The 13,295-nt window shown below is 52.0% G+C and overlaps 1 protein-coding gene across 1 annotated transcript in view; it reads left to right on the forward strand.

Moving 5' to 3' along the window:
* Window positions 1-10,373, forward strand: part of LOC132454209 (centrosomal protein of 170 kDa-like) — a 29,339-nt gene extending 18,966 nt beyond the window's left edge. The window contains 10 exon segments of the mRNA XM_060047428.1: window positions 324-507; window positions 509-596; window positions 598-1,711; window positions 2,934-3,171; window positions 3,777-3,882; window positions 4,350-4,496; window positions 4,696-4,784; window positions 5,609-5,702; window positions 7,578-7,629; window positions 8,026-10,373. Of these exon segments, the coding sequence (XP_059903411.1) occupies window positions 324-507; window positions 509-596; window positions 598-1,711; window positions 2,934-3,171; window positions 3,777-3,882; window positions 4,350-4,496; window positions 4,696-4,784; window positions 5,609-5,702; window positions 7,578-7,629; window positions 8,026-8,225 (2,312 nt within the window). The 3' untranslated portion in view covers window positions 8,226-10,373.
* The last annotated feature ends 2,922 nt before the right edge of the window (window positions 10,374-13,295 follow it).

Genomic DNA, 13,295 nt, shown 5'->3' on the forward strand with positions numbered 1-13,295 from the left:
TTGTTTCAGCTGAGCAGCGGTGGGAGAAACAGTATCATGCAATAAACATACAAAGTGCTAATGAACACATAGCAACCGCCCGCTTCACCTTGGAGGCACGTTGCCCAGAGCGGGTCGGTCGGTAACCGGAAGGTCGCTAGTTCGATCCCCGGCTCCTCCTAGTGTCGAGGTGTCCCTCGACACCTCCCCCTCACTGCTGTCGACCCCGCCGTCGGTGGGTGAATGTGTGCATGAATGGGTGAATGCGCGGCGGTGTTGTGCAGCGCTGTGAGTGGCCGCCGGTGCACTCACAGAGACGGTCTCTCTCGGTCTCTCTCCTCCAGCGGAGATCAGCGAGTCGAGCCACTCCGCCTCCCACGAGTCGGCCGGCTTCTCGGAGCGCAAGCGGCGGACCCTCCCCCGTCTCCCCGGCGACGAGCTGGGCCGGCGGGCGCCGGGGGCGGGGCTTCACAGCGACATGGGCGAGAAGCAGGACACCGAGCCGCAGGAGAAGGACCCCCGGGGGCGGGGCCGGGCCGGGCAGGGCGCGGGGGGGCGGCGGCGGCGGCGGCGGCGGCAGCCGGGGGGGCAGCCCCAAGCGCTGCTCGCCGTCCCGGGGGGGGCGACGGCGGGGCGGGGAGGGGGGCGGCGGCCTCCCGGTCCAAGCCCCCGCGGCCGCTGAGCGGCGCGGAGAAGAGGCTGGAGGAGGCGCAGCGCAGGAAGAAGGAGGAGGAGAAGGCGCGGGAGAACGCCGGGAAGCCTCTGCTGCGGCAGGAGAGCTTCACGGTGGAGCGCTCCTCCTCCAACGTGCCCATCGAGCTCATCCCCCGCATCGACGGCCCCCCGGGGGGGGCGGCCCTGCAGGGGGACGGCGAGGCCGTGGCCGCCTTCCTGGAGGCGGGGGCCTCGGAGCAGGGCGACCCGCCCAGCCGCTCCATCGAGGGCTCGCTCTCCCCGGAGTCGGACGTGGACACCACCAGCACCGTCAGCCAGGCCGACGGCGGCAGGAAGGTGGTGCAGAAGCAGCGCCGCACCCTCGCCGCGGGGCAGAAGGAGCGCACCGTGCTCTGCTCCTCCGGCCGGGGCTCCTCCTCCGCGGGGCCCCGCGGGGCCCACGAGCGGAGGCCCAAGACCCGGGCCCCGCAGAGGCCCAGCCAGCAGTGGACGTCCATGGACCTCACGGACGACGACGTCAACTCCACCTCCCTCCTCTCCGACTCGCTGCCCGCCGCCCCGGCCCAGCGGGGGGCCCGGGGCCAGGCCGGGGGGGGCGCCTCGGTGGGGGCCAGCACCAAGTCCAGCCGGGCCAAGGGGGCCCCGGGCCAGAACGCCGCCGCCAATAAGAACGCCGCGGCGCCCAAGCCCCGCCCCACCCGCGCCTCGCTGCTGCGGCGGGCGCGCCACGGGGACTCCTCCGACACGGAGCCCGCCGACTTCGACCGGCTGTCGGTGGCGTCGGAGGCGAGCACCGCCTCCTCCGCGTCCCGGACCGGCCTGGGGAGGCGGGGCCTGTCCCGCATCGAGGCGCTGGCCCAGCCCCGCCGGCAGAGGGTGGGGTCCCCCTCGGCCCAGAGCGACTCTGAGGCCACCGTGAGCCGCAGCCGGGGCCTGGGGGCCCGCAGCGTCGCCGGGGACTACGCCGTCCGGCAGGGGCTCCGGGGGCCCGCCGCGGGGCCCCCCGCCGGGACGCAGAGGGCCCGGGCCAACAGCGCCTCCAAGCTGCCGGACAAAGGTACTGAGACGGTTACAGTACATTAACACTACATTAACGCGTTTAGCAGACGCTTTTATCCAGAGCGACTTAAAATTAGTACATTTGTCATAAGAAGTGCATCAATATATCTCTGTCGGTACAGAAAGGATGTTCATAGAACCAAGTGCAAGTACCACAATCGCTAGGCTAACCAATTCCCCGTGTTACAGCCATGATAGCAGCTACTGCAGTTGCTACACAGTTAAGTACTATAATACATGACAATACAACACAACACAATACAGTGTACAATGGTGGCCAGAAGGGGGAGGGTGGCTATGCAGTGTCGAGGTGGACTCTGAACAGGTGAGTCTTTTTCGTACAGATAGTGAGCGACTCTGCGGTCCTGAGAGCGGCAGGGAGCTCGTTCCACCACTGAGGTCCCAGAACCGAGAAAAGTTGTGACTTTGCTGAACTGTCGGTACAGTAAGGCTGTTCATAGAACCAAGTGCCAAGCACTAACCATCACTAGTGCCTCTTTTCCGCTGACAGTCCCAGCTCAACTCGCCTCGACTTAGCCTGGCACGACTTGGTTTGGTTCCAGGCACGTCGTGTTACCATGTAGGAAGTACCTCTCCAACGTCGGCGGGTCATCATAGCACGCATGCACGAAAATACGACACATAAACAGACAGGGTTACGCACAGGAGCGTCTCCACCTCTGTCACGGTCCACGCCGTGTTCCTGCCATGTTCAATAATCAATAACTTGTAGACTGAACGCTGATGCTAGTATTTAAAGATGCCGGGGGTCGGGTATCGCGTGTCGGATGTCGCGCTCATCATTATTCGTCCAGTGGCGTCACTCTGGCCAACCCCTGGCCAGCAGCCTGTTTACGTCTATCAGATCAGCTCTCTTGGAACCTCGACGGAGGTGAGACTAAAAAAGTACCAGGTACCAGATACCAGGTATCTCATTTTGGCGAACGAACCGCATAAGTTAACCCATTCCCCGTATACAACAGGGACAGTTAGGATAAGTTACTACACAATGCTAAGTACTATTTTTGAGTGCCAGGACGTGCCACACACAATTAGTGCGTACATTTAGTTCCAGGACGTATAACATGCAATAAGAACGTATCGACTTGCGTACTCACCGAATCCCGCATTTTTGGCAGTATCGGACGAATTTCTGATACTGGTATCGGTATCGATACCCACTACTGATTCCCACGTGAACTGGTTTTGTCTCCGCCCAGCCGGGTCGAGGTGGCGCCGCGTGCCGGTGGAGTACGCCTCCACCTCGGAGGACGAGTACGGCTCCAACCGCCACGCCTCCCGTCAGGGCCAGGCCCGCACCTTCCCCTCCACCCGGGTCGCCCAGCTGGGGGGGTCCGCCCCTGCGACCCCCAGCCCGGGGGGCGGGCCCGGCCTGAGGCCCCACCCCCAGGACGAGTACATGAAGGACTGGACCGCCCACAGCGAGGAGATCGCCAGGTAGGCCCTCTGTCGCCCCCTGGTGACGTCCTCTGAGAAGAGTGCTGCTTGGTCTTTGTCTCTTTATCTTCGGTAACGCTACAACGTTTAAACCAGTGGTGCTCATGTGTCTACGTTGGAGAACTGCAGGGGTACTCAGAAAATGAAAAAAAAAAAGGAACTCAATTCTGAAAGCTGAAACAGAAAATCGAGAAAATGGACAAGTGGTTGAAATGTAAATCTGAAAACAAGGATAAGGCAGAATCAGGGTTGTACTTATATTGTGGGGAGAAATTAGGGCAACAGTTGCATCAAGCACAGGCTTATGTTTCTCACCATATTGTGTGTTTTTGCACCCTTCTAATGTTAATGTTTACACTGCCTAATAGACGTTACTTACATACATACATTATTTATGCTCATAAAAATAAAAGAAAAACACAAAAATGTTTTGTGCCAGTAAATATAAAATATTTTAAATATTTTAGAGGGGGTACAGTATTGGAAAAAGTTTAAGAACCACTGGTTTAAAGCATGGGTCTCCAGGAGGGAGGTCTCTGAACACCATGCGTCACACTGCCGAAACATCCCAGAAGGAGACTATCTCATCACCTTGTGTGTTCCAGGATCAGCCAGGACCTCGCTAAAGACCTGGCCATGCTGGCCAGGGAGATCCACGACGTGGCGGGAGAGATCGACTCTGTGAACCCAGCGTCGGAGCCGGCTCCTCAGGTGACGACTCAAGCAGGACGCTCACTGTTTACTGTACTGCTGTACTAAAGTACTGGAGCGTCGTCCAGCACACGAGAACAGACTCACAGTGATCTATTAGATGTGGCCTCCTGTGGCGGCATGTGGCTCAGGAGGTAGAGCGGGTCGGCTGGGTAACCAGAAGGTCGCTAGCTCGATCCCCGGCACCTCCTAGCTGAGTGCCGAGGTGTCCCTGAGCGAGACGCCTCACCCTGACTGCTCCTGACCAGCCGGCTGTCGCCCTGCGAGGCTGACTCCGCCGTCGGGGTGTGAATGTGTGCATGAATGGGTGAATGTGAGGCAGTATTGTAAAGTGCTTTGAGTGGCCGCTGGTTAGAAAAGCGCAGTATAAATGCAGTCCGTTTACCATTTACTAACATTACCATTTAACTGTGCTACCATCACCTGGCTGTATTGCCACTATATTATAAGCTGTGTCTTGTTCCCAGGTGGAGGTCGCTGCGCCGGCGGTGAGCGGCTCCATGGATGACATCAGCCTGGTGGAGTCCAGCGGGCGGCCGGTGGAGATGAGGCTGCGGGGGTCCGGCGGTCAGGGGTCCCGCTCCATCAGGAGACAGACCTGGAACCGGGACGACGTAAGTCCAGGACCCAGCCCTGAAAAGTACCCCCCTTTGAGAACCAATGCTCTAAAGTATGAAGCAGCATTAGATTAGAGCAAGCGTTTGAATATCTCCGATTGTTTTGGTTGCCTCGCCGTCTATGAAGGATTATAGCCTTTAATTTGCCATCCTGAGTTGAGCTGTCTGACCACTTATGCCCGTCTTCATGTGACAGGTTGTGCTGGAGAGTCTTCTGCTGACATCTGTCACTCAACTATCAGCGAGGATCCGCCAGTCGGTGGACAAGACCGCCGTGAAGATCAGGCAAGTTACGAGATCCTCATGAAGGAATTCTGAAAATAATGATGCAATTTTTTCCTTTCCGATACCGATTCCCATTCCTGAACTTGAACATCGGTATATACTCGATACCGAGTATATACCGATACAGCAACTAGCATTGTAACTACTAACCGCAATTGTTCTTATTGAAGGGTTATCTTACGATGACAGCAATGTATTGACGGTTCACCTACTGTCGACAAATGTCTTTTTCAATACTAGATCATTTGCATTTAGAATTTATGATTATTATAATACATTTGTATTCTTGTAATTTAGCATTAGCATCAATGTTTTTCTAACTTGGCAGCTCGAACGCACCGAGGTCGGAGATGACGCGTTTCCCATTCTGCCTTTCCACCTCCGACCGTTCACATCGTAGTGTTTGTCATGTTCTTTGCCGTCGAAGTAAATGAGTAACTTGATCGGATCGGATCGGCGCATAAACTTGCGTACTCGCCGATACCCGAAACTGCATATTAGGTAGTATCGAAGGCATCTCCGATTCAGGTATCGTTATCAAAACAACTCTTGTTTTTGTGGGATTGCTGTCTAGAAAGGGTTCAACATTGGTCTTCTCGCTGTATCTCTGGTTTCTCTGATGCCGTTGGCATTGACAGCCAAGTACCGTAGTCTGCCGTCGAATCGCACCTTTCAAAAAAATCAAAGACGACTCAAAATACCTCTTCTAACGTCTGTGTCTAATATTTGTTCGCCACGAATTACATCCTGTCCGAGTTGCCTGGAAGCAGCAGGAGCTATTCTCGATGCTTGCTATAAATAGCTCCTTTATTTATATTTCACAGGGTGCTGTTTAAAGATAAAGAGCGGAAATGGGAGGACATTGAGACCAAACTGCAGGCGGAACATGACTCATTACTTCTGAAGAGCTCCAACAAGGTAAACCAAGCTGAGACTGGATGGCTGTGGCTTCTCCTGATAAGGGTAGCGATAGTATTACTGGTCTTAAGGTCTTTGATCAGCCTGGTAGACCAAACTAATCTACTGGTAAGGTATTTTAACGTTCATATTTATTTTTATTTATTTATCTATATGTAATATTTATTTATTTTTTATTTATTTATAGTAATAAATTAACAAATAAATATATACACATTTTTATTTATATAATTGAAATATTATTTATGGAAATTAATTATTACCTTCATTTATTTATCTAAATAGATAATTAATAAATAAATATATTGATTAAGAAAAGTATATGTATTTTATCATCATACTGTATTATAAAACTTTCACTTACTGTCAAATATATAAATGCATTCTATATCTAGTCATTCTTGTAATCCATGTTAACAATGACGAACTACATAGTTGTTCAGTTTTCTGTACAAATCTCTTTGAATTCTCATTCAATTAATCAATTGGCTCACATGCAAATGACAGCATGCCAGGTGACTCAGCGAGCCAATCAGAGTGAGTGCTGACATCACGTCCCTTACGACCGGGGGATTGAACAAAGCTTCTAGTCTCACTGGGTGGTCAGTGTGCCAACATACAGCCTCTCGGATAACTTTGATTTGTTAGCGGCAAGTCATGCACGCCAATACTCGCAGAGATGAAGAAAACCATTTTGAAAAACGACTGCCTCACTCGGGGACAGTCATAAATCCATTCCTCTAACACAGGGTGTGGCCCAAGGCCAGCCCTCACAGCAGATGCGATGTGTGTTCATTAATTCAGTCCTCGTATTCCAGAGTTTACACAGTTTATACTTTCATACATTCCCCTGTAGGACAACAGAGGATAAAGGAAGTGAATCTTGTTAGCTTTTGCTCCTGCATCTATCAAATTTTGTTTGACTTCCAAAGGTCATTTGACCTATTTACTTATTGAGCCTATATTTTTAGGGGTGTCCTAGACTAAGATAGTCTAATACGATTGGTCAGACTAGACTCTTCGTCGAGTAATCGTCTTATCGACTTCTTATATATTTTATTATTTTCTCAGAATATGAGAATATTGTGCGTCCGTGCCCGGCAGCGTCGGCATCTAATTTGTCTGAAAATATCGGCTACCATTAGCCTAAGTAAGAGATAATGTACAGAACGCCGACGTTCTATACATTATCCCGCTTATTACACGGCTACTTGCTAAAACGAAAAAATAACTTCACATGGTGCGCCTTTTTACAATTTACTGTTACCAGCATCCGTAGTGTTGATCAGCAGAGAAATAGTCCGCCAAAGACGTTGACGTCGCTTAGCAACCGAAGACGCTGGGGTTGACAAGTTACCGGACTACTTGCTGAGTGATACCAAAGCTGTAATTAGAGGCAAAAAGTCCTTCGTTCTCCTTGACTGTGGTCAATTATACTTAGCAACGGTGAATTATCTAATATAATTCACCCCCGGAAGTTGTGAAGAGCCTATGGAAGTGAACGGAGCATTCCAAGGCATTGAGAAGACCCGTGTAGTAATGTACTATAATATATGCTGATATAATATACCGCCATTTGTGTTATAGATCCATGACATCCAACACTGACCGGTGGGGGAAGAGAGCTCTGTTCTGTCTGTTTTATCATGAGTGCAATTTGGCAATGGCCCTATGCAATCGTTTACTTTTCAGAATGCAACACATTCTAGACCTGTACTCTAAATGTGAAAATAACTCAAAGTCAGAACAAGTTTGGGCAGCGTCGCGAAACCGTTGAAATGCAAAGTGTGACGACGCAGACTTACCGTCTTTTATCCAAGACTGAAAACCTCCAGCCTTCAAGGTCACCCCTTGGTCTCTATTCTTCCCAAACAGGAAATCTCCTCCATCCTTCAGGACCTGAGGCGGGTGGAGAGGCAGCTCCTGGGTGAGATACCAACACTCGTTCACGACAAGGATCCATGTTGAACTCATTCACTCGTACTGTACCCTTCACTTACCTCCACTCCCCCCCCCCACCCCTCCTACTCACTTATTGTATGTTGTACGTCCTGGCACTTAAATAGTACTTAGCATTGTGTAGCATCTTATCCTAGCTATCTGTTTTGGTTACAGTGAGTGGGTTAACCTAGTGATGGTTAGTGCTTGCCACTTGGTTCTATGAACATCCTTACCAGAGATATATTGTTGTTTCTCTTTCTTATGACAAATGGACTTATTGTAGGTTGCTTTGGATATAAAGGATCTGCTAAATGCCCTGAATATAAAATATAAACCGTTCAGCGTCCCTGATCGGCTCTCGTTTGCCCCCCCCCCCCGACAGCCATCGACGTGATGGTGGACCCCGACGGGACGCTCGACGCCCTGGCCGAGCTGGGCCTGACGGGCCCCCTCCCCGGCCCCCCGGGGGGCGACGGGGCCCCCGGCCAGCCGTACCCCGCCTCCGAGAGGGCGGAGCGGGACCCCGGCCTCCACCCGCAGCCCAGTGACCCCGCCTCCAGGGAGGAGCTCCGTCACCACTGAGGGGCGGAGAACCCCACCCTGAGAGGGCGGCTGCAGACCCCACCAGACCCCCCCCCCCCCCCCCAGTGATGAGGCCCTCTGCATCGCCCGCTGAAGCGCATGTGGAGGCAGTCGGTTTAAACCAGAGATGGATTTTGTTTTTAAGTGTTCATTTGAAGTTCCTCCAGCCGTGAGCATGAGCTACCTTCATCCCTTCGTCCCTTCGTCCCTTCGTCCCTTCGCCCCTTCGCCCCTTCGTCCCTTCGTCCCTTCGCCCCTTCGTCCCTTCGTTCCTTCGCCCCTTCGTCCCTTCGCCCCTTCGCCCCTTCGTTCCTTCGTTCCTTCGTCCCTTCGTCCCTTCGCCCCTTCGTCCCTTCGCCCCTTCGTTCCTTCGTCCCTTCGTCCCTTCGTCCCTTCGCCCCTTCGCCCCTTCGTCCCTTCGCCCCTTCGTTCCTTCGCCCCTTCGTCCCCCCTCACGACATGAGACCGTAGATCAGCGCTCGCCTCGTCGTTCAGCGAGCGACGTCAGATGAATGAGACCAATGACGCTGTGTGACGAGGGCCCATCAGACCGGAGCTCAGACGTTGCGATAAGCCGAGGGCACAGGAGTCGATGCAATGCAGTATAATTATTTATTTTATGGATTCAAATAAATCATTTAACATATATGTAAGTATATACAAAAACAGACGTTGATCATCTTGCAGGCCTTGATTATGAGGATAGAATGATGACTTATGAAGATTATGACTTTTACAATAAAAATATGAAATCGTTTTCTCTTTAGATGGCTTTGACCGGAAGACAACTTGTTAACCCCAGACTGACAGCCAGGTCACTAGTAGACTCGTGGTAAGTCACTCCTACGTCACTAATACAGCCAGGTCACTACTAGTGACATAGTCAGTCACTAGTATTGTGCTGGTTGTACTAGAGACGTAGTCAGTCACTACTATGTCACAAGTACATCCAGGAGACTACTATTGACGTAGTAAGTCACTACTAGTGACGTAGTCAGGCAATATTATTGACTTAGTAAGTCACTAGAATTGACATGGTAAGTCACTACTAGTGATGTAGTATGTCACTAGTAGTGACGTAGTAAGTCCCGACTAGTGAGGTAGTATGTCACTCCTACTGACGTATTATTTCAATGCTAGCGTCACCTGGCCATGGATCCTATACCATAAGAACGCGCGTACGCAGGAATACTAATCATTCTGTGATGTAAAGGAAGGTCTCCCAGGCTGGTTCTAGTTTTCCTTTAGAGTTTTATTCGTCTATTGTTGCCTGCAGTCGATGCACTTCCTGAGCTTGCTGAATATCTTTTTTATTCGTCCATCATTAAATGCCATATCAATGATTTATTGCCTGGTTTGTCGTTCGTGAGTCAATACGGTATTTACAAAATGTATCTCAGCTGTTATTAATATCCAACCAGAGGTCTCCTGCCCCTCGCCTTCGTAACCGATCAAAGCTGGACGTAAAGTCTGGTTCAACTGTAAACCAAGAAGGTTCTAGAAGGCCACACTCCTGTATTAGCCTTCGAGTGTACATTAGATCACAAGTGCCCAGAGTCAACGGTCACCAGACAACATCTACAGGGTCACTAGAGGGACGTTAACTATTGATTCATTGACTTTTTATATTGCAACTAGCTGTAAAGGGGTGATATTATACTAACACCTGCTGGCGTCATATCCCCCTTTAAGGGACCATCCTAAAGTCTGGACATCAACCCGGTAACAAGCAGGCTGCAGGGTTTTGAACCCAGTCCAGCCTGCTGTGGGTTCGTTAGTTCATTACTCAAACTATTACAATTTCTATAATTCAATGTTTAACCTGCATAGGCATGGGATACTCTAGTAACAAGAGAACTAATGATGACTACGTTGTTTTCCAACCTGCCAATGTCTTGCCTAATGCCAATGTTTACACTGGAATGTATCCTATCAATACTGTTCATCTATTTCAGCCAAATGAACCACCGATCGATGGTTCACTACCTGCAGTGCTCTGTTTTATTGTGAGTCGATTTTGCAATTTTTTTTTGTTTCAATGTTTTGTACGATGGTTTTCTTCGTAATGCACTTTAGTTAGACGTTGATTTGGATAATATGTTTGTGTGGTCGTTTGGCACCTTTCCAATAAAATGCATGATATCATCAGCTACAGTGTTGGTTCTTTACCGTCAGTGACCAGCTACCTCCATCATCACCACTGCCCATTAAAGGGGCTGTAGGATAGAATGGAGATCTGCAGCAAAGTCCATTACTACACGCCTCCTCAATGTTAAACGGTCTGCATTTATACAGCTCTTTTCGAACCACTTGCAGTTCAAAGCGCTTTACAATACTGCCTCACATTCACCCATTCATTCACTCATTCACACCCCGACGGCGGAGTCAGCCCCGCAGGGCGACAGCCGGCTGGTCAGCAGCAGTCAGGGGGAGGCGTCTCGCTCAGGGCCACCTCGGCACTCCGCTAGGAGGAGCCGGGGATCGAACCAGCGACCTTCAGGTTACCAGCCGCTCTATCTCCTGAGCCTCATGCCAACCAAGGAGACTTCTTTTTGGCTCCTGCAAACATTTGGAGCATTGATGACTCAACGAGCAACAGGTGTGCAGCCTCGCCCAGACCCAAGCTGTGTTCGAAATCGTTCCCTATCATGGATGTAGTGCACTAAATAGGGTGCACGCCATTTTGTAGGGTGTTCGAATTCTCAGTGGTCCACTATATAGGGCACTATATAGTGGACCTAAAATAGGGTACATACGATGTTCCCTACATGTTACTCCCGTATACCACAATGCATTGCGGTCGTGTTTTTCCGGAGGAGAAGAAGAAGCTGAATAACCGCGAAAACGAATACATTTAATGATGGAGTCTCCGGCTTTCGTTTAGAAATGTCAACAATTTATTTGGGATTTAACATAGAATATTTAACATTCAAAATTAATAAAAAAAATACTTGAACAAGGAAATGTAACATTCAACATCAATACAACCTCCAGCTTTCCTCGTGAGTGCCTGGTTTGTTTACATGATGTGGGCGCATCTGTCTGCGTCACACAAATACCCGGCGCATTTACTGACGCAAATGACGTTTAGAAATGTTCAGCGTAGTGTCCGAATTCTCGTTCCCTATTCCCTATATAGTGCACTAAATCATGTACACTATATAGGGAATAGGGAACGAGTGTATAGGGAACGATTTCGAACACAGCTCCAGAGTGCAATCAGCCTCGAACAGGTGAGGCTGATTGATCCAGCCATTATCAACACAAACTCTCACACCGTCATTGTAGTGTGATTGGTTAAAAATGCACCAGCCAGCTGTCAGCTATCGGTGAGTGTAAAGTCAGTGAGATTATCTCGTTGTAGTTCTGGATATGGATCAGACCATCTAGTCTAGAAACTAGATTCTGTCTGTCTATTCTGATTCTGCATGATAACTTCACACCTAGTTGTATTATTTTTCCTAAATGGTGATTTACACGATTCCTCCCCCTCACCACGCCTCCTCCCCCTCTCAGCCCACCTCCCCCCTCAGCCCTCCTCCCCCCCTCAGCCCACCTCCCCCCTCAGCCCTCCTCCCCCCCTCAGCCCACCTCCCCCCTCAGTGCCCCTCCCCCCCTCAGCCCTCCTCCCCCCTCAGCCCACCTCCCCCCTCAGCCCACCTCCCCCCTCAGCCCACCTCCCCCCTCAGCCCTCCTCCCCCTCTCAGCCCTCCTCCCCCTCTCAGCCCTCCTCCCCCTCTCAGCCCACCTCCCCCCCTCAGTGCCCCTCCTCCCCCTCCTCAGCCCTCCTCCCCCTCCTCAGCCCTCCTCCCCCTCCTCAGCCCACCTCCCCCCTCAGTGCCCCTCCTCCCCCTCAGCCCACCTCCCCCCCTCAGCCCACCTCCCCCCTCAGTGCCCCTCCTCCCCCCCCTCAGCCCACCTCCCCCCTCAGCCCACCTCCCCCCCCTCAGCCCACCTCCCCCCTCAGTGCCCTCCTCCCCCCTCAGTGCCCTCCTCCCCCTCAGCCCACCTCCCCCCTCAGTGCCCCTCCTCCCCCTCAGCCCACCTCCCCCCTCAGCCCACCTCCCCCCCTCAGCCCACCTCCCCCCTCAGTGCCCCTCCTCCCCCCCCTCAGCCCACCTCCCCCCTCAGCCCACCTCCCCCCCCCTCAGCCCACCTCCACCCCTCAGCCCACCTCCCCCCTCAGTGCCCTCCTCCCCCCTCAGTGCCCTCCTCCCCCTCAGCCCACCTCCCCCCTCAGTGCCCCTCCTCCCCCTCAGCCCACCTCCCCCCCTCAGCCCTCCTCCCCCCCTCAGCCCACCTCCCCCCTCAGTGCCCTCCTCCCCCTCAGCCCACCTCCCCCCCCTCTGTGCCCCTCCTCCCTACAGTAGTGACCTGGCTGCATTAGTGACGTAGCAGTGCCGTAGTCAGTCACCGCTACGTCCTGTTAGCGTATCCAGAGCTGTTCTGCTGCTCCTCCCTAATCCTTAAAGCCGTGTCAGGGCTCCGCTCCCCCGGGAGCAGCCCTGGCCGACGGCCGGCTGAGCTCCGCCAGCGGGGCTGTCGGTATTGAACCAGAAGCTCACCGTTTAGCCTCTTCAAATTGGGTTCAGGGCCCCGAGGGACGGACCTCACTCCACTAATCACTACGACACGTTTACTGTGGGACGATGTTTCACAAAGTTTTAAAAGACGTGTCTGAAGGTTGTTCAGGCGTGAGAGGCAGGGGCTGGATCATTAACATTTTCATTAAGGCTGTTTAGCAGTCGCTTTTAATCAGAGCATTCGTTAGAAAAAAAGAGAAACAACAATATATCACTGTGGGTACAGTAAGGATGTTCATAGAACCAAGTGCCAAGCACTAACCATCACTAGGTTAACCCATTCCCCGTATACAACAGAGATAGCTAGGGTAAGATGCTAAGTACTATTTTTAAGTGCCAGGACGTACAACATGCGTTAAGTGCGTACATTAAGTGCAGGAACGTACAACATACAAAAGACGTGTCTGAAAGTTATGCAGATGTTAGGGTTAGGGGGCTACGAATTTTGAAGATGGCAGAATTCTAACTGTGTGTCATTTATTTAAAT

Source organism: Gadus macrocephalus, chromosome 3 (genome assembly GCF_031168955.1).
Source record: "Gadus macrocephalus chromosome 3, ASM3116895v1".
In the NCBI taxonomy this organism is placed as follows: domain Eukaryota; kingdom Metazoa; phylum Chordata; class Actinopteri; order Gadiformes; family Gadidae; genus Gadus; species Gadus macrocephalus.